The 20,329-nt window shown below is 36.2% G+C and overlaps 1 protein-coding gene across 1 annotated transcript in view; it reads right to left on the bottom strand.

Annotated features, from left to right (window-relative positions):
* Window positions 1–993: 993 nt before the first annotated feature.
* ALG13 (ALG13 UDP-N-acetylglucosaminyltransferase subunit) overlaps window positions 994–20,329 on the bottom strand; it is a 92,301-nt gene continuing 72,965 nt past the window's right edge. Inside the window, 4 exon segments of the mRNA XM_028522326.2 lie at window positions 994–1,922; window positions 12,921–13,101; window positions 14,704–14,744; window positions 16,735–16,947. Of these exon segments, the coding sequence (XP_028378127.1) occupies window positions 1,657–1,922; window positions 12,921–13,101; window positions 14,704–14,744; window positions 16,735–16,947 (701 nt within the window). The 3' untranslated portion in view covers window positions 994–1,656.

Consider the following 20,329-nt stretch of genomic DNA (forward strand, 5'->3'; position numbering starts at 1 on the left):
ACTAATTTTGAACTCATTAACATCAAACTGATTTAGAACTCACTAATATGAATCATCTCAAGAACAGTACATTAAAGATAAGAGTATGTTCTCTGCAATGGAGTCCACTCCAGTTCTTTCAACTGTTCGAGCACCTTGAGTTCTGAAGTATTAAATCATTCTTTTGGCCTGGGATATAGCTGAAAGTGGAAAGGAAGAGTGATTCACAAGCATCAATAAACATTTAAAAAGGCAATGTTAATAGGCTTTGTAACAATGAAAGAACTCTTTAAAAATAGCTGTTTGCCTGGCTGGTGTAACTCAGAGGATCGAGCATGGGCCTGTGAACCAAAAAGTCACCAGTTTTATTCCTAGTTAGGGCACATACTGGGGTTGTGGGACAGGTCCCCAGTGGGGGGCACAAGACAGGCAAACACATACTGATCTTTTTCTCCCTCTCTTCCTCTCCCTTACCTTCTCTCTAAAAAACAAAATAGCTGTTTGTCAGTTGAGCTACAGCAAAGCATTCGTGATGAATTATCCCTTACCGGAGAAATGGTGAGTTCAGAAAATCTTGTGTTCTTTGGGTAGATGAAAGGGAGAAGACAGAAAGGCTAATGAAATATGTCTCACAAAAAGTTAGAGACAAGGCAGGCGGAGAGATACAAAATAAGTCTAAAAACAAAAAGTGAAAGACTTGACAACTATTGGAAGTATAGAACAATAAGAATGTAAGTCTAAAGTTCCATAAGGGAATGAACAAATTGAAAAAAAAAAAAAAACACAACAAAAAACAGAAATACAACCTAAAAAGGAACATTCTCAAGAAAAAAGAACTAGATATGTAGTATGCATTGCAATGTCTTGAGATTAAGTAATATTTCAACTGGCCCCCAGTTCTATAAATTCATGTGCTTTTGCAACCAAAATACCAGGGAAAGAACATATTAAAACAATCAAATGTTTGGTACTCTTTGTTGACATGAAAAAGCAAAATGAAGAAAATCCCACTCATTTTAGCAATTTTAAATGCTAATTTTTATTTACTGCTAACTGTGCAAAGGACATCAATTCAATACTGTGCAGTAAATCAGTTACATAAGTCCAATATTAAGCAATATAGCATATGGGATAAATCTAAAGCTGAGCACCATGTGCCTTTGAAACTGATAAAATATCACAGAATGCAAGTCAGTTTAGACAATTCTTAAGAAACCTGAAGAGCTCATTTAATATTGTTAGTTATCTAGAAACAAATACTCTTGGTTTTGTTTTATTTTCTAGAGAGAAGTGGAAGTTAATTGAATTTTGTAGTTTAATATGATGTCTGACGACAAAACCAAGGAAACTGTGTGTATAACTTATTCCTTTTATCAACTGGTACCATAAATAATATAACACTGACAGGCTGGCTGACAGGAAGACAGCTGAATACAACAAAGTATGCTCAGTATGGGACTGGTTGTACATTCAGTTCGATTTCCTTATTCATAGCCCAAAGCAATATATCTTTATTATAAAGTACTATTTTAAATCAAAAGATAAAATAATCTTAAAGACAGATACAATAATAACCACTCTAAACACCTAAATCACTTAAACACTAACATAAAAGTTTTAAAAAAATCAAAACAGCAAGAAAAAAGGCAGTGCAAGAACACATCACACTGCAGAATCTTACATATTCTGAGGTACATAATGACAAGCTGAGGAAGGTGAAGTAATATAGCCAACTGGCCCAGGATTCATAGCACCATGAATCTGAGGAGAACCACCATATGCTGCACCAATGGGATGCCAGGGGGCAACATAGGAATAATCCGGCATAACAGGAAGGCAGGAATCAAAACCAGGCAAAGGTGGTTGCCCACAGGGATCTGACATCACTGGAAAATACACTGCTCCATGAGGGACAGGCACAGGGTCACTACTTGGGATAGTACCTGAAACAAAGAATACATGTAATACACTTTACATACAAAGATTCACTAAACACCAACATAAATGGATGTTCTTATAGGTAAAAATGAAATTTAGCCCTAACTGTAGGAAAGATCACAGCAATTGCACCAGGAGCACTTTAGATATGAAATGTGATTAAAACAGGCTACTGATATGATAAGATGGCAGTAGAGTAGATGGAAGCTACATTAACCTCCTCCCAGGACCAAACTGGAATTACAACTAAATTAAAGAAAAATTATCCTGAATAGCCAACTGAACACTAGCTGGACAGACACCTTATAACCAAGGACATATGGAAGAAACCATTTCACCACAATGAGACTGGTAGACAGAGCAGAGGAGGCATGAGAGACCTGGCTGGAATCCCACAACTGGCAACTGAAGTTCTGGAGGGATGTTTCAGCAGCTGCGGTGGTGGGGGTGCGGGGGATGTCCCACTAAGCACAGTGGGGTCTAAACCCCAAACTGGGCTCCCCAGCCTATAGTACCAGAGCCAGAAAAAGAACCCAGATAACATTCAGCTGTGAAAAACAGGAGGGTTTCTGCCTGCCAGAGAGAGATGGATGAAGATGAAGAGAGCCTCTTAAAGGGCCAAAACAAACTTTCATTTGTAGCCACTTACCCTGGGCTCTGGCAGAGGGAGGGCAGAGTGGACTAGACATGCTTAAGAAGAGCCTGAGGTTGGTGGCTCTGGGGAGAGAACTAAAAGAACAGCTGCCAGGATCCTGGTGCTGAGTTATTCCCCATATTACAGAAGACATCTTTCTCAGGCAGAGCATTCCTCTCCAAGTAGCATCAGCTGGAGAGGAAGCAATAGCCCCATCCACAGGAATTATTTTGACTCACCCTGTGAAGCTCAACCAGTCCCCTGGAAACAGCCATAGGTTATTATCTCAATGATTAAGTTTATGACCGAAGACAGGCAGATCTCTGGGAGCTATGAGACTTTAGCTGACCCTCCACCAGGCCCAGTTGCTGGTAAAGCAGGCCTGGGTGCACAGTCTGGTTCTTTCTGCACATACCCAGCCCCAGCAGAAGGAGCCACAAGCTGTGGGTCACCGATAGCTCCAAACAGGTTTCCTAGGGCCAATCACAGGCAGTGTCTGACATAGGTCTGTACCAGAGTTTGCAGATCTACCAAGTATATATATATATAAACAAATACAAAGCAGCAGCCAAAACAGTAAGACAAATAAACAGGCCCCAAATAATAGAACAAGATAATTGTCCTGAAGACAAGCTAAACAAAATAGAGTCAAGCAATTTATCAGATATAGAGTTTAAAGTAATGATTATAAAGAAGTACAACAGTATGAAAAAAGACCCAGAAACCATAAAAAGGACCAATCGGAATTAAAGAACACAGTATCTGAAAGAAATAATACAGTGGGAGGAATAAACAGTAGCATAGAAGCAGCACATTACTGAATCAAGGACTTCGAAGGCAAGGTTGAAAAACAAAATACCCAAGTAGGGTAGCCAAAAGAAAGAGACTTAAAAAAATGAAGAGCTTAAGGAACCGTTTAAACAACATGAAGCCTAGCAGCACCCACATCACAGGAATATAAGAAGGAGAATAGACAAGAAAAGGCTCAGGAACCTATTTGAAGAAATAATGACTGAAAACTTCCTTAATCTGGTGAAGGAAAAAGACACACAAGTCCAGGAAACACAGAGAGTCCCAAGCAAAATGGACCCAAAGAGGCCAAGACCATATATATCATAATTAAAATGATAAAGCTTAAATACAAGGAGAGAATCCTAAAAGTCACACGAGAAAAGCAGATAGTTACCTACAAGGGGGCAACATTTAGAGTGGCATCTGATTTCTCAACGGAAACATGTCAGACCACAAGGCAGTGGTGTGAAATATTCAAGGTGATGAAAAGCAAGGACCTACAACCAAAGCTACTTTACCCAGCAAGGCTATCCACTTAAAAATGAAGGAGCTTCCAAGACAAGAAAAAGCTAAAGGAGTTCCTTACCATCAAATGAGTACTGCACTAAATATTAAAGGGGTTGCTAAAGAAAAAGAGAAAGGAAAAAAAAAAAAGAAGAAAATAGCCTAACAATAAAATGACACTAAATACATTTCTATCAATAATTACCTTAAATGTAAATGGCTTAAATGCTCCAATCAAGACATAGGGTAGCTGAATGGATAAGAAAGCAAGATCCATATTCATGCTGCCTCCAAGAGACCTACCTCAGATTGAAAAATACACACAGACTAAAAGTAAAGGGATGGAAAAGATATTTCATGCAAATGGGAAGAAAAAAAATGTGGTGGCAATACTTATATCCAACAAATAGACCTTAAAACCAAGGATATAGTAAGAGACAAAGAAGGGCACTATATAATGATAAAGGGAATAATCCAATAAGAGGGTATAACCCTAGTAAACATTTCTGTACCCAAAATAGGAGCACCCAAATATGTAAAACAAATCTTGGACATAAAGGGAAAGACAGAAATACAGTCATAATTAAGGATTTTAACACCCCATTGACTTCAGACAGAAAAATCAACAAGGAGGCAGCTGCCTTAAATGACATGCTAGAGAAAATGGATTATAATTGATAACTTCAGGGTGATCCACCCCCCGGCAGCACAATATACATAATTTTCAGGTGCACACGGAACATTTTCTAGGATGGACCACAAATAAGACACAAAACAAGTCTTAAAAAATTTCAAGAAGACTGAAATGGTATCAAGCATCTTTTCTGACTACAAAGCTACAAAACTAGAAATCAAATCACAAGAAAAACACTGAAAAATACAAAGAGACATGGGAGCTAAATAACATGGTATTACACAATGAACTGGTTAACAACAATATCAAGGAAGAAATCAAAAGATACCTTGAAACAAATGAAAATGAGGACACCACAATCCGAAATCTATGGGACACTGGGAAAGCAATCCTAAAATGGAAATTTAAAGCATTACAGGTCTATTCCAAAAAAAAAAAAAAAAAAAAAAAGAAAGAAAAGAAAAGAAAAGAAAAAAAGCTCAATAAACAATATAACCTCACACTTAAAAGGCACTTGAAAAAGAACAACAAAGCCCAAAGTGAGTAAAAGGAAGGAAATAATGAAGGTCAGAGCAGAAATAAAATAGGTTACAAAAAATGATTAAAAAAGATCAACAAATCCACAAGTTGGTTCTTTGAAAAGATTAACAAGGTAGATAAACTTTTAACCAGACTCATCAAGAAAAAAAGAGAAAGGACCCAAATAAATAAAATCAGAAATGAAAGGGGCAAAACAACAACTGACACCAAAGAAATACAAAGGATTGTAAGAAAATACTATGAACAATTATATGCCAACAAACTGGACAACCTGGATGAAATGGATAAATTCCTAGAAACATACAATCTTCCAAAAATAAATCAGGAAGAATCAGAGAATCTGAATGGATAGATACACCTAATGAAATTGAAGCAGTAACTCCCAACAAACAAAAGCCCTGGACCAGATGGCTTCACAGTTGAACTTTACCAAACATTCTAAGAAAAACTAACACCTCTCCTTCTCAAACTATTTCATAAAACTCAAGAGGAGGAAAGGCTCCCTAGCTCATTTTATAAGGCCAGCATTATCCTAATTCTAAAGACACTACAAAGAAAGAAAATGATAGGCCAATCAATATCCCTGATGAACATAGATGCATACATGCTAAAATTGTCAAGAAAATATTAGCAAGCCAAATATAGCAATGCATCAAACAGATCATACACCATGATTAAAGCAGGATTTATTCTGGGATTGTAAGGTTGGTACAACATTAGCAAAATCAGTAAGTGTGATTCACCACATAAACAAAATAAAGAATGGAAACCACATGATCATATCAATTGATGCAGAAAATGCATTTGATAAAATCCAACAGCATTTATGGCAAAAACTCTGAGCACAGTGGGAATCGAGGGAACATATACTATCATAGTAAAGGCAATATATGACAAACACTACCAGCATCATATTCAACAGGCAAAAACTACAAGTGTTCCCCTTAATACCAGGAACAAGCCAGCGATGTCTGCTTTCACCTCTCTTATTCAACATAGTACTGTAAGCCCCAACCACTGCAATCAGACAATAAGAATAAATAAAAGACATCCAAATTGAGAACGAAGAAAACTGTCTTTATTTGCAAATGAACCCCTATGTATTTGGGGTACATAGAAAACCCCAAAGATTCCACTAAGAAGCTACTAGACCTAATAAATGAATTTAGCCAAGTAGCAGGATACAAAATTAATATCCAGAAATCAGTTGCATTTTTACATACAAATAACTAACAGAACGGGAAACTAAGGGAACAATCCCATCTACAATTGCTTCAAAAAGTAAAATACCTAGGGATAAATCTAACCAAGGATGTAAAAGACCTGTACTCTGAAAATTGTAAGACACTGAAAAAGGAAACTGAAGAAATTACAAATAAACAGAAGCACATACCATAGTCATGGATAGGAAGAATTAGCATCATTAAGATGTCCACACTACCCAATGCTATCCAGAGATTCAACGCAATTCCTAACAAGATTCCAATGACATATTTCACTGAACCAGAACAAGTATTTCAAAAATTTACATCGGACTGCAAAAGGCCCTGCATAGCAACTGCAATCCTGAGAAAGAAGAAGAAAGTTGGAGGAATAATGCTACCTAATTGCAAAGTATTATAAGGCCACTGTAATCAAAACAGCATGGTTCTGGCATAAAAAGACACATGTAGATCAATGGAACAGAATAGAGAGCCCAGAAATAAACCCACACTTTTAGAATCAGTTAATATTCAACAGAGGAAGCAAACACACAAAAAAATAAGCTAAAGATAGTCTATTCAATAAATGGTACTTGGAAAATTGGACAGATATATGCAGAAAAAATGAAACTAGACCTTCTTACATCACACATAAGAATAAATTCAAAATGGATTAAAGACTTAAATGTTAACAGTGAAGACCATAAAAATCCAGGAAGAAAATACAGGCAGTCCCTGGCTGGTGTGGCTCAGTGGATTGAGCACCAGCCTGTGAACCAAAGGGTCGCCAGTTTGATCCCCAGTCAGGGCACATGCCTGGGTTGCAGGCAATATCCCTCCAGTGGGGGGTGCACAAGAGGCAACCACACATTGATATTTCTCTCCATCTTTTTCTCCCTCCCTTCCCCACTGCCTAAAAATAAAATAAATAAAAAATCTTAAAAAATATATAGGCAGCAAAATCTCAGACATTGCTCGCTGCAATATGTTTACTGATATATCTCCTAAGGCAAGGGTAATGGAAAAAATAAACAAATGGGACTACATCAAAATAAAAAGGTTTTGGACAGCAAAGGAAACCACCAACAAATAAAAAGACAACCAGCAGAATGAGGAACACAGTCTCTGATACATCTGATATGGGGTTAATATCCAAAATTTATAAAAAAAAGTATGAAAGTCAATGCCAAAAACAAAACAAACAATCCAATTAAAAAGTTGGCAGAGGACCTGAGTAGGCAGGCACTTTTCCAAAGAGGAAATACAGATGGACAATGCTCGACATCACTAATCATCATAGAAATGCAAATTAAAACCATAATGAAATATCACCTCACAACTGTCTGAATGTCTATCATCAATAAATCAACAAACAAGTGCTGGTGAGGATGTGGAGAAAGGGGAACCCATTTGCACATTCAGTGGGAATGTAGATTGGTTCAACCACTGTGGAATGCAATATGGAGACACCTCAAAAAATTAAAAATGGATCTGCCTTTTGACCTAATGATCCTTCTTGGAATTTATCCAAAGGAACCCAAAACACTAATTCGAAAGAACCTAAGTGCCCCTATGTTCACTGCAGCATTATTTACAATCACCAAGATATGGAAGCAGACCAAGTGTCCATTACTAGATGAGTGGATAAAACAATTATGGGACATTTACCCAATGGACTACTACTCAGCCATAAAAAAGAAAAATATTACCCTCTGCAACAGCATAGATAGACCTGGAGAACGTTGTGCTAAGTGAAATAAGCCAGTCAGAGAAAGACAAATACCACATGGCTCTACTCACACATGGAATATAATGAACAAACTGAACTAACAAGCAAAATAGAGACAGACTCATAGACAGCAGAATGACAGCTATGGGAGGTATTTATGGCATAGAGGGATCAAGTAAAATGATGAAAGGACTCGTTGGCATGGACAACAATCTGGTGACTACATGGGTGAAGGGGATATAAGGGTGCTAAACGGCAATGGAAAAATACAATAAAATAAAAAAAAAAGACAGGCTACTGAAAGATTATATGAACATTTCCTAATTTTAAAAATTTATACCCTCACGCATACACATACATGTGTATAAAGTGTCAAATGTATTCTACCTACAGTGATAGCTGTATTTCTGAGATGATTTTGACACCAAGAGACTAAATACATATAAAAACATTTGCTAGATTCCTCCTAGTCAATTAAGTTCTAATAAAAGTTGGTTACAATTAAGTTATCTAATAGTTTTCCAGCATAACACATATCATCCAAATAATTATTTTGTATTACTGTAGCAATTAAAAACTTAGGTGTGTTTACAGTCCAGTCTATACTTGAAGGTATAGTTTTGAAGAACATTTACACATTTAAGTGTCATTTCTTATATGTCATTAAGGTCCTAGCATCATTTTCCTTTTTTATTAAAAAAGATTTTATTTCTTTTTAGAGAGATGGAAAGGGAGAAAGAAAGAGGGAGAGAAACATCAACATGTGAGAGAAACATGGATTGATGATGGCCTCTTGTATGTCTCCTGGCCTGGGAACCTGGCCTGTAACCTAGGCATGTGCCCTGTCTGTGATTTCAACCTCAGATCTTTCATTTTGTGGGACGATGCCCAACTCGCTGAGACACACCAAACATGGCAGTCCTGACATGACTGTAATTTAAACAGAGTTTGCTACCATGACACAATTTCACTGGAAATAGATGCTGTTGTAATCTTCCTATAGTAACTATATAAGTATTAAACAAAAAGGAGTACTTCATTACATAGGATAACTTAGATTAGCTCATTCTGTAAAATTAAGACCACCACTGTTTCATGGTTCACTAAAAACAAAAATAGCTGTATAAAAGGTATCTGGTACAGACTTCCAGCCAAGATGGAGGCACTGACAGATATACTTGGCTTTCCTGCACAACCAAAAGAAGGATAACAACCAATTTAAAAATAAAAACCATCCAAAACTGCCAGAAAATTGAAGTGTATGGAAGTCCAACAACCAAGGAGTTAATGAAGAAACATTCATCCAAACTGGTAGGAGGGACAGAGATGGACAGCCAGGGTGTGGTTCCACATTCATGTGCGTATAAACTGGGAGGAACAACTGGGGAGTGATACAGACCACACAATACAAGATTCCAGTGCCAGAAAAGAAAGCCTCAAAACCTCTGGCTCTAAAAACCTGTCAGGGTGGGGTTCGGCAGTGGGAGAAACTGCCAGTCTCACAGAAGGGTACACTGGAGGGGGCCACGGGGTCCTGAAACATACACAAGTCCACCCACCTGGGAATCAGCACAACAGCAGCACCTGGAAGGACACAATTCACTTGTGGGAAGTGAGGGAAATGACTGAAAGCAGGGAGAGAGCCAAGCAAATGGCACTGTTCCCTCTTTGACCCCTTCCCCACATTCAGCACCACAACACGACAAAGAGGGTTGCCCCACCCTGGTGAATATCTAAGGCTCTGCCCCTTATAATGTAACAGGTACGCCAAGACAAAGATATATGGACCAAATGAAAGAACAGATTAAAACTCCAGAAAAAGAACTAAGTGACGAGGAGCTAGCCAACCTATCAGATGCAGAGTTCAAAACACTGGTAATTGGGATGCTCAGAGAAATGACTGAGTATGGCTGCAAATAGAAGAAGTGAAGGCTTTACAAAGTGAAATAAAGAAAAATATGCAGGGAATTAACAGTGAAGGGAAGAAAACCGGGATTTAAATCTACAATTTGGAACAAAAGGAAGAAATAAACATTCAACCAAAACAGAAAGAATAAACAAGAATTCAAGAAAGTAAGGGCAGGCTTAGGAACGTCTGAGACAACTTTAAATGTTTCAACATCCAAATCACAGGGATGCCAGAAGGAGAGGAGGAAGAGCAACAAATTGAAAACTTACTTGAAAAAATAATGAAAGAAAATGTCCCCAATCTCATGAAGGAAATAGGCATACAAGTCCAGGAAGCTCAGAGTTCCAAACAAGTTGGAACCAAAAATGACCACACAAAGACACATCATAATTAAATTGCCCAAGATTAAACATAAGGAGAGAATGTTAAAAGCAGCAAGAGAAAAGGAGAGAGTTACTGACAAAGGAGTTACCATAAGACTGTCAGCTGATTTCTCAAAAGAAAACTTGCAGGCAAGAAGGGGCTGGAAAGAAATATTCCAAGTCATGAAAGGCAAGGACCTACATCCAAGATTACTCTATCTGGTAAAGCTATCATTTGGAATGGAAGGACAGATTAAAGGGCTTCCCAGATAAGGTCAAGTTAAAGGAGTTCATCATCACCAAGCCCTCATTATATGAAATGTTAGAGGGACTTATCTAAGAAAAAGATCAAAACTATGAACAGCAAAATGACAACAAACTCACAACTATCAACAACTGAACCTAAAAAAAGCCAAACAAACAAACAAAGCAAACCACCAGAATAGGGACAGAACCACAGGAATGGAGCTCACATGGAGGGTTATCAGCGGGGAGGGGGAAGAGGGAGAATGGGGGAAGTTACAGGGAACAAGAAGCATAATGGGTAGGTACAAAATAAACAGGGGGAGGTTAAGAATAGTATAGGAAATGGAGAAGCCAAAGAACTTGTATGTTTGACCCATGAACATGAACTAAGGGGGTGGGGGGTGCTGGAGGGAATGGGGGTATCGGGTAGAGAGGGATAATGGGGACAAAAAATGGGACAACTGTAATTAGCATAATCAATAAAGTATTCTTTAAAATGTATCTGGTATAAAAATGCAATAAAGGGTGGTACTTTAATTTTTATTACCATGCACCACATCACACAACCATACTAAGAGTAAGATTCTATAGTGCTAATATTTGAAAACCATTAATATGCTTTTAAAAAGGAAGGAAGGAGAGAAGGGAAATTCACATTCCTCACTTGTACCAGGTACAGTATACTTATACATGAGGTCTCATTTAGTTCTTATAACAACCTGGCAGGTCAGGTATTTCCCATTTTACAGAAAAATTAGGCTTAGGGAGGCTAAGTAATTTAGCCAACATCACAACCATCAAGTAGCACTGCTGCAACGGGAAACAGAATTGGTTAGGTTAGTCCACACCCTTTCTTCTTATCTCCTGCTAATTCTTTCCAAGAAGGGTCATCCAAAGATCCTATTCTAAGTCCTTCAAAGTTCCTCCCCATCTAATTACACTGTGAGCTTTTTACACCATTACAACATTTTAATGCTCTCCTACTTTTTGGTGTTTTGACCTGTTTACACTCTTAAAGATGGAGGATCCCAAATAACTTTTGTTTGATTTATATCTATCCTTTACTATGTTAGGAATTAAACTGAGAGAGCAAAAAATACTAACTCATGTAAAATAACACCTTTATGTTAACAGAACATATAGGCAAAATGAGTGTATTTTCCCAAACAAAAGAGTTTTGACACAAGTGGCATTGTTTCACACTTGTGCATATCTCTAATATATGGCTTAACATACAACAGCTGGATTCTCATATCTGCTTCTGCATTTAATCTATTATGATATATTGTTTTGGTTGAAGTATATGAAGAAAATCTGGCATGATACAGATATATACTTGGAAAAGAGAGAATTATTTTAATAACTAGCCTGTCCAGATAATTGTAGACCTTCTTTGATGCTACACCAAAACTAGGTAAGTAGTAGTTTCTCAAGTATCAGCAGAAATGTGAATTTTTCATACTCCATTAATAATAAAATCCACTGTTTAATCTGGAGTAATTAGAGTAGTAAATTAGAGTAATTTTGGATAGATCTTCTATAAAAGCATGCACACCATGCATTAAGTAAATGGAATAATATTATTTCACTAAGTTATACAGTTTAAGACTATAAGGATGGTTGCTTTGCCTGTAAGTTCCCAAATGCTGACATATTTCATTACATAATGTAAAAAACACATTAACAGCCCTGTCTGAGTATTGGGAAGCTGTCAAGGTCATGGTGACAGATGCAAGTCTTCCAAAATTTTAATGTTTATTTGAAAGCTAAAGTTTTTATCTTTGACAACAAATATTTATCAGTTGTTTTTCTTGAAGTGGCGGCTCTTATTGTTCATTTGAGAAAATGTCTGCCAGATCCTTTAGCTTGAATAACCATCACCTATTATTCTTTTAAGCAAAAATAATGTTCCATGAAAAAAGTCAGCTAGTTCATCTCCCAACTCAAAACCTCACAAATCCTTTTATTTAAGTCAATCATCATATTCAGTATGCAGACTGCCTGATGATTACTTCCCAATTTTGTCAGAAAGACTATTAGGTGCAATTACCCAGAGATAAATATTTAGCAAAAATAAGAATATCTTTGATGAAACGAAAATAAGTAAAATGGCACTTTTATATCATCAGTGTGTGGCACTGAGGAAGTCATTGATTACAAACACAGTTTGGTGCCCCGCCTTAATATGTGCTTAGGTGCCAGCAGTTTTATCCACCTCTGATTATTGCACCCTCAATACAAATATAACACAGCAAAAGGGACAAAGAAAACCTGTGTAATATGAATAGTTCTGGCCTCATGGATCCCTTCAGAGGGTCTGAAGGACCCAATGTACCATCCTTTGAGAAACACTGGTCCAGTATTTGGACCGAATACAATATATGAAGACCATTGTTAAACTGCACACAATAAAATCAAATTGTCTTTCTTGCAGGTAATCTCATCACATACCATTTGCTGATGCTTCCACTTGTGCATCATCTTGTCTCCCCACTTCATTGTACAACAGAGGGATGGTCTGATCTACCAGAGTAGGTATCTCAGTACAGACTGGATAATTCTCTACAGTAAGATGGTGTTGCTGCATCTGTGGCACACAGACCATGGAGTGCCAGTAGTTCTGGTGATAGCACTTGGATAAGAAAGGGAAAAAAACACGCAAACACTTTAAGAAAATGGACATTTTCCCTCTAATGTCTATTTCTTAAATTCCTCTCTAAAAACAAAAAAATAACTTGGGCCATGATTTTCAAGTGGGGTAGCAATGATTTTTTTGATCTAAAAGATATGACATTTAGAAAATTTATTCTCTATTACAAATTTAAGATCTTTTGCACCATCTGTTTTTCTTATTTGGACCTAGGAATTCTTTAAGGAAAGTACTTGAAGGAAATTAGAGACATACACAATGACAGAGATGCCTTTTATAGAATTATCTTTAGAAGCAAAACACAATGAACAACCTGAATATTCAACAATAGGGAACTAGATGAATGAATTTTGATATATCTATGATGGAACACAATATAGGCAATAAAAAAATCATCCTGTTAATTATTTAAAGGAAAAACGCTCATACTATTAACTGAAGTTTACATAATTATATAGCACAGTCCATATTTTGTAAAATATACCAAAAAACTCTATCAAGATATACAGAGGTTATACAGGTGATTTTGATTTTCTTTACACTTCAGTATTTTCCAGATGTAATACAATGAATACTATCACTTTTACTATAAAAATGTATTAAAATAATTTTCTTCATTTCCTTGTATTCCCATGACATTAAATGCAGAAGGAATATGTAAAAATGCCTTCACCCTGTGGAATGAGTTACAATGTTTCTACATGTGACTATAATAACTAATATAGCTGAAGTGCGGGTTTATTTTTCAACTCTTGAAATTGCTTTTATGAAATACAGTCTCAAAGAACAAAAACCCACTTTACTAATCTTAATTTATAGATGTGTGGCAGTTGAGGAAGACAATTTTCTGGAAATGATATGTCCATCGTTTTAAGGAAATCAGTGTCTGGGAATATGAACTACTCTGAGGACTATCCAGGAGACAGGTTCTAGCTGCTAAATATTAAGATGCATCATTACTTTTCAGTAAATACATCATCATCTTGTTATGTCAGAAGACAAGAGTATTTCAGGGGGGAAATGATCCCTGAAAGAATAAAATAAAAGATCTCTTACCTGAAATCAGAGACACCTTTCTGTGATATTAAGGTATTTGTCAGTACCCATCTTTTACAACTCAGGGGAGTGGTGAAAATCAAGTGTTTGGCAAATATCTATGAACACATGAGTGCTTAAAAATAATACAGTTCTTTAAATGTCTAAATTATTTTTCACATGAAATGAAGAAATAGTCATAAAAATGTTTTAAGCAGGATAAATAACCCACTTATTATTTTGAGGCAGAAAAACATAGTGAAGTGCTGGCACATGATGTTAAATATGGAGGCCAATATGTGCTAAAGTTGTGCTGCTTAGAGTCTACTCACCACAATTTAACAACTATTTTGTAAGAGAAACTGAAGCACTGGGAGGCTAAAGTAGAAAAGTGACCTATATCATCTTCAGAGATATTCTGTAAAGATAGAAATAAAACCTCTGGCCTCCTCATAATGTTCTTGATTTTTAAAGTTCAAGAGTCTGATTATCAATACAGCTTATATTTTTAATATAGAGTTTATCAAGCAATTTTACCAGGACTCTTACCTGCAATCCCAGGTTGAAATAGTACTGCAAAACTTTTGTATCTAGAATTAAAATTTTTAATTTTAGTGATTAGGTGATACAAACAATTATAATTACTATTTAAAAGCTCTTCTGTTTGAGTATTAAGGTAGATACTAATTTGGTCTTCCCACATCAACACCATACTCAATTCTCCCTTATAGTAAATGACCATTTACCTACCACTACAGGTAAGATCATTTTTTGATCCAAGGTTTAATTACCAAATACATATTTTATTTCTATTCTTAATATTAGCAAATGTTACAGGAATTTCACTCTACTAATATTTAAGAAGAATCTAGTAAAGGTATTTTTTGTTTGTCTCAAGACTAAAATTTTATGTCAACACAAATCTACTACATAAGCAGTCATATTGGTTCTCAGTTAATGGAGCTAATACGTAGTAGGAACTAAATGCTCTACTAATGCTGAGATAAGTTATGCCTACTGACATAACTAGCACTTATGAAACAATTCACTTTGTTTTGTAGTAAACATGACTAACCACCACTAGATCTCCAAAAAAAAAGGAGGTAGTGAGCAAGATAACTTGTAATAAGTTAAATCCCAAGGTGATAAAATTTCTCCAGACATAGAATTTAATTAAAATCTTTTCACAAATTAACATATACTAGATGTATGGGGGAAGAAGGAATAGCATTAGCATTCCAATTATATTTCTAAATGTATTTTCACTAATTGACCTGTGATCCATGTATATTCTTATAAGAAAGATAATATAACCTCCATTCCACTAACAAATGAACTCTCAGGAAACTCCTCTTTCCTAAGTTGGAGACTTCTGGTACATATTTAGTGCCACATACACATTTATTTACTGTCACTTTAAATAGCATGAAATTCCACTCCTTGGCATATACATACATCCACATAAAACTTGTATACAAATATCCATAGCAGTATTATTCACAATAGCAAAAAAAAGGAAACAACCCAAATGTCCATCAACTAATAATAAAATGTGATATATGCATACAATAGAATATTATTCAGTGATAAAAAGACATGAAGTACTGATACATGACACACTGTCAACAAAATTGGAAATCAAGGAGTTAACATTTTGTGAGGCCCGGAGAGAAGAAGGGAGATAAAGATGAGGAGTTTCATCATAATCAGATTGGGTTTTAAATGAAAGTAAGAAAGCCAAGTAAAAATGTTTACCAAGTAGCTACAGATAAGTACCCAGAACTTCAAAGGCCTGGGTTAGATAAATTTAGGAATTATCTACATACAGGTGATACTGAAGTTTTAAGGTAGAGAAAAAGAAACAGAATGGAGTTGAACATGATCTTGGTGGCTACCTTAGGGGCTGGGAAAAAAACAAAAACAAAATAGAATAGACAAGCAGCTAGAAAAATCAAGAGAATATTATAGCAAAGAAAGTATAAATAAGCTACAAGCAACTTGCAACTACAATTCTCTTTTGAGAAACACTGCCAAACTGAGGGGTAACAAAGAACATCCAATGGAAAGCTACTCCTTAGTTCTACTCCTTAGTTCCTGAAACAAGAACACATGGCTAAAATCCAAGGCATATCAGACCCCTAATTCCTCACAAACAAACAACAACAAAAAACACAACAATAAAAAACCTTTAAAGTCTGCAAATTTCATCTGGAATCCTAAATATTAGATATTTGTAGTAGGAATTTAAGAAAATAGAGAAAGTTTTGTATTGACTCCTGCTTTTCAAGAAAATAGTTGAGAGCAAAGATATCCAGTTGAGAATCTTCTCCAAGGCAGACATGTAGCTACCAAGAAGCAGCATCACGAGTCAGCTCAACCATCCACCTCTTCATTATGTAGAAGATATTCTTACCTTTCAGTTGTTCCCTTCCTTAGTCACTTACTTGGCCTTATACTCTCAAGTTCATTTCCATTTGGTTCCCTACCCTACTCCTACTGGCTAACCAGAGATATGCTCTAAAATTAAAAAAAAAATCCCAAAGACAAATAATCCGCACTCAAGACTCAAAATCCACTTACCTTGAGGCAGATCACTGCCACTTGGATCACAGGAGTAAGGTGGAGGTGGTGGTGGTAAATTTGATGCCTCCCCCACCTCGGCAGGAAGAGGAGGAGGAGGTGGTGGAGGAGGAGAAGGAGGAGGTGGAGGAGGAGGAGGTGGTGGTGGTGGCAGAGAGGCAGCAATGGCAGGCACAGGAGCAGAGAGGTATGGATAAGATGGTGGAACAATCACTAAAAAAGAAACAAAACATAAAGTAACAATGCAAAAAGTAAGTAATTCATCTCCTACTACTTGTCTGTCCCCAACATGGTCAAACGACCCAAATTCTTATGGTTTGACTTAACAAAAACTTGGAAGATGAATTGCTCCACATTCTCTTAGACATGCCCGTTGAAAACTGGTTCATTACAGGTTATTTTGAGTTAAGCAAATTACTTGAATTTAAAAGGAAAAACTGGAAGCTTCAGAGCTCTACCAAGATTTTGAACATCAGCTAGCAAGTACATAAATAATGTATCATTAAAGCAGAAGTTGTACTTAGCTTAATATACAGTTAAAGATGTTTTCAGCCATCTGAAACAGTCAAATCACAAGATTCAGAAGCTAATAAGAGAGACTAATTTGCACAGATTACAGATTTAGGTAATCTTTGAAGGTTTCTACTTCATAGCATCAAAGGAATATCAGGAAACTCTAAGTCATGACAGTTCCATTTCTAAGAACATACAGAATGTAAAACAAGCTAAATAAAATGTTATGCCTTTAACTTTCCACAATTGTTAGTATAGTTTAAAAATAATACTCACTGAGGAGTTTCAGTTTTTGACATAAGAAATTCAAATATAATTATGTTTAAATATTCCTTTCTATCATTCCTCTATGATAAAAAGGAAATGCACTTCCAACCTAATAAAAATAAGTGTCTCCATATACACACAATATACCATACAAGTCTGTTAAGTTTCTTACAAAAGGTGAATGAAATAACCCTTCAGATTTAACTGAACATTTTAGCAGACTTAGAAATTCAAGTACTTCCTTCCATGCATCTTTAGAAAACACACACACACATAGAAACTTAGGATCTTTGCTGACTTTATTTTCTAAACTATCAAAATTGTAGCCACTTGAAAAGCCTAATATTGATTTGTATGTAAACTATTTTCCAATTGATTCCTATGTAGAATTTTAAAACTGAAAAACTTTCAGACTTAACCAACTTACAAATAGCATACTTTTTAAGGCTAGCTTCCCTAAACATTGACCTGAGGTGTTTTCTGTGCAATAACGGATTCATTTTTTGAGAGCTTGAATCACCAATGATTTTTCCCTCTACTTCTGTTAATTAGTGTCACTTACAAGAAAAAAAAAGTACTGTTGTGAAAACTCTTAATTCTTGGGGAGGTTACTAATAGCAGGATAGCATTATACGAGGTTACCCATAGCCACTTAACATTCTTACACTATAACCATTGTTACTTTACCCAATACAAATGCAATTTTACTATAGCTTAAGTATTGGGTTGGCCAAAAAGTTCATTTAGTTTTTTCTGTACAATAGCTCTAGTACTGCTTAGTTGTCTTTAACCTCATTCAAAATAATTTTTAGATTGTATTACGACAGCTGTCATATCAGTGTGCATTTAAAAAAACCCCCCCCTCAAAATTGGTGAATTTTTGTGCAGCCATTTTAATACTGAAAATGGAAGATGATGCACATTTTCAGTGTAGTATGATTTATTATTTCAAGAATGGTAAAAACAAAATGGAAATGCAAAAAAAAAAAAGATTTGTACAGTATATGGAGAAGGTGTTGTGACTGATCATACATGTCAAAAGTGGTTTGTGAAGTTTCTTGGTATTATTGACATTTTGGCCAAATAAGTCTTATGTACTGGAAGATGTTTAGCAGCACCCCAGGCCTCTACTCACTAGAAGCCAATAGTGGGAGATAGATAGCTGACATACTCAAAATATCCAAATCAATAAAGTTTTTGGTAAAAATGAAAAATGTGTCTTTTATTTCATAGAATAAAACTAAATGAACTTTTTGGCCAACCCAATAGAACTGTACACCTCAAACTTATGTAATGTTAACAATGTTACCCCAATAAATTTAATTTTTAAAAAAGCTAATGTAGTAAGTTCAATTAGCTAAAGATAGCAGAATGCAATTATGATCAGTAGGTAAAAACCAACTACTAGACATAGAGATAGTAAATAACTACTCATGAACATGAGAGAATAAAGGGCAGAAAAAATTGGAGGTTACTTGGTCTTAATTCACCTTTCTTGGAAATGCATATTACAATAAGCCCCTTAAGAAAGAAGGTTTTATAATTTCCAGTTCCTCTAGAGATTATGAGCATCTCATTCACAGGCTTAAAAGGGCTCTATAGCTTAATAGACATAGTTCAAGGGATGGCTCCAGGACAATGGAAGCAAACTTTTCCAAAATATTAATAGAAACCAACATAATGCACTGAAAATGCTTATTTCTCCCTGTCTATGTATGCGCAGTCTGCTTCAGGACATTTTAGAAGAAAATGTGAATGTATATATGGCAAGACCTGGCTTCACTAGAGATCAAAGGGTATGGCCAAGACTAAGGTACAGTGAGGTACAAAATTTCAGCAGCCACAAAATTAATGCAAAGAAATCCATGATGAATAAAGTATCAAAATTCTAAGACACAGGATACAAGCCTGCACGTGCATGACATAAGCCTGCACTTATATTCCACACAGTAATATATTCACTGATACATCCCTTAGAGCAAGGGGCATAAAAGAAAGAATAAACAAATGGGACCTCATTGAAATAAAAAGCTTCTGCATGGCTAAAGAAAACAACATTAAAATAAAAAGAGAACCAACCATATGGGAAAACATATTGGCAAATGATACCTCAGACGAGGGTTTGATCTCCAAAATATATAAAGAACTCACAGGACTCCACTCTAGGAAGACAACCCAATTAAAAAATGGGCAAAGGACGTGAACAGACACTTGTCCAAGGAGGACATACAGAGGGCCCAGAGACACATGAAAAGATGCTGAGCATCACTAGTCATCACAGAGATGCAAATTAAAACCACAATGAGATACCATTTCACACATGTCAGAATGCCCATCATAAACAAATCAACAAACAAGTGCTGGATAGGATGTGAAGGAAAGGGAACTCTAGCACACTGTTGGTGGGAATGCAGACTGGTGCAGTCACTATGGAAAACAGTATAGAATTTCCTCAGAAAACTAAAGCTGGAACTGCCTTTTGACCCAGCAATTCCACTGTTGGTATTATAACCTAAGGATCCTGAAATACCAATTCAAAAGAACCTATGCACCACAATGTTCATAGCAGCACAATTTACAATAGCCAAGCACTGGAAGCAACCTAAGTGCCCATCAGTAAATGAGTGGATCAGAAAACTGGTACATTTACACAATGGAATACTAGGCAGCAGAAAGAAAGCTCCTACCCTTCACGACAGCACGGATGGAACTGGAGAGCATTAAGCTAAGTGAAACAAGCCAGGCAGTGAAAGACAAATACCATATAATCTCACCTATAAGTGGAACCTAATCAACAAAACAAACAGGCGAGCGA

The sequence above is a fragment of the Phyllostomus discolor genome, chromosome X (genome assembly GCF_004126475.2).
Source record: "Phyllostomus discolor isolate MPI-MPIP mPhyDis1 chromosome X, mPhyDis1.pri.v3, whole genome shotgun sequence".
In the NCBI taxonomy this organism is placed as follows: domain Eukaryota; kingdom Metazoa; phylum Chordata; class Mammalia; order Chiroptera; family Phyllostomidae; genus Phyllostomus; species Phyllostomus discolor.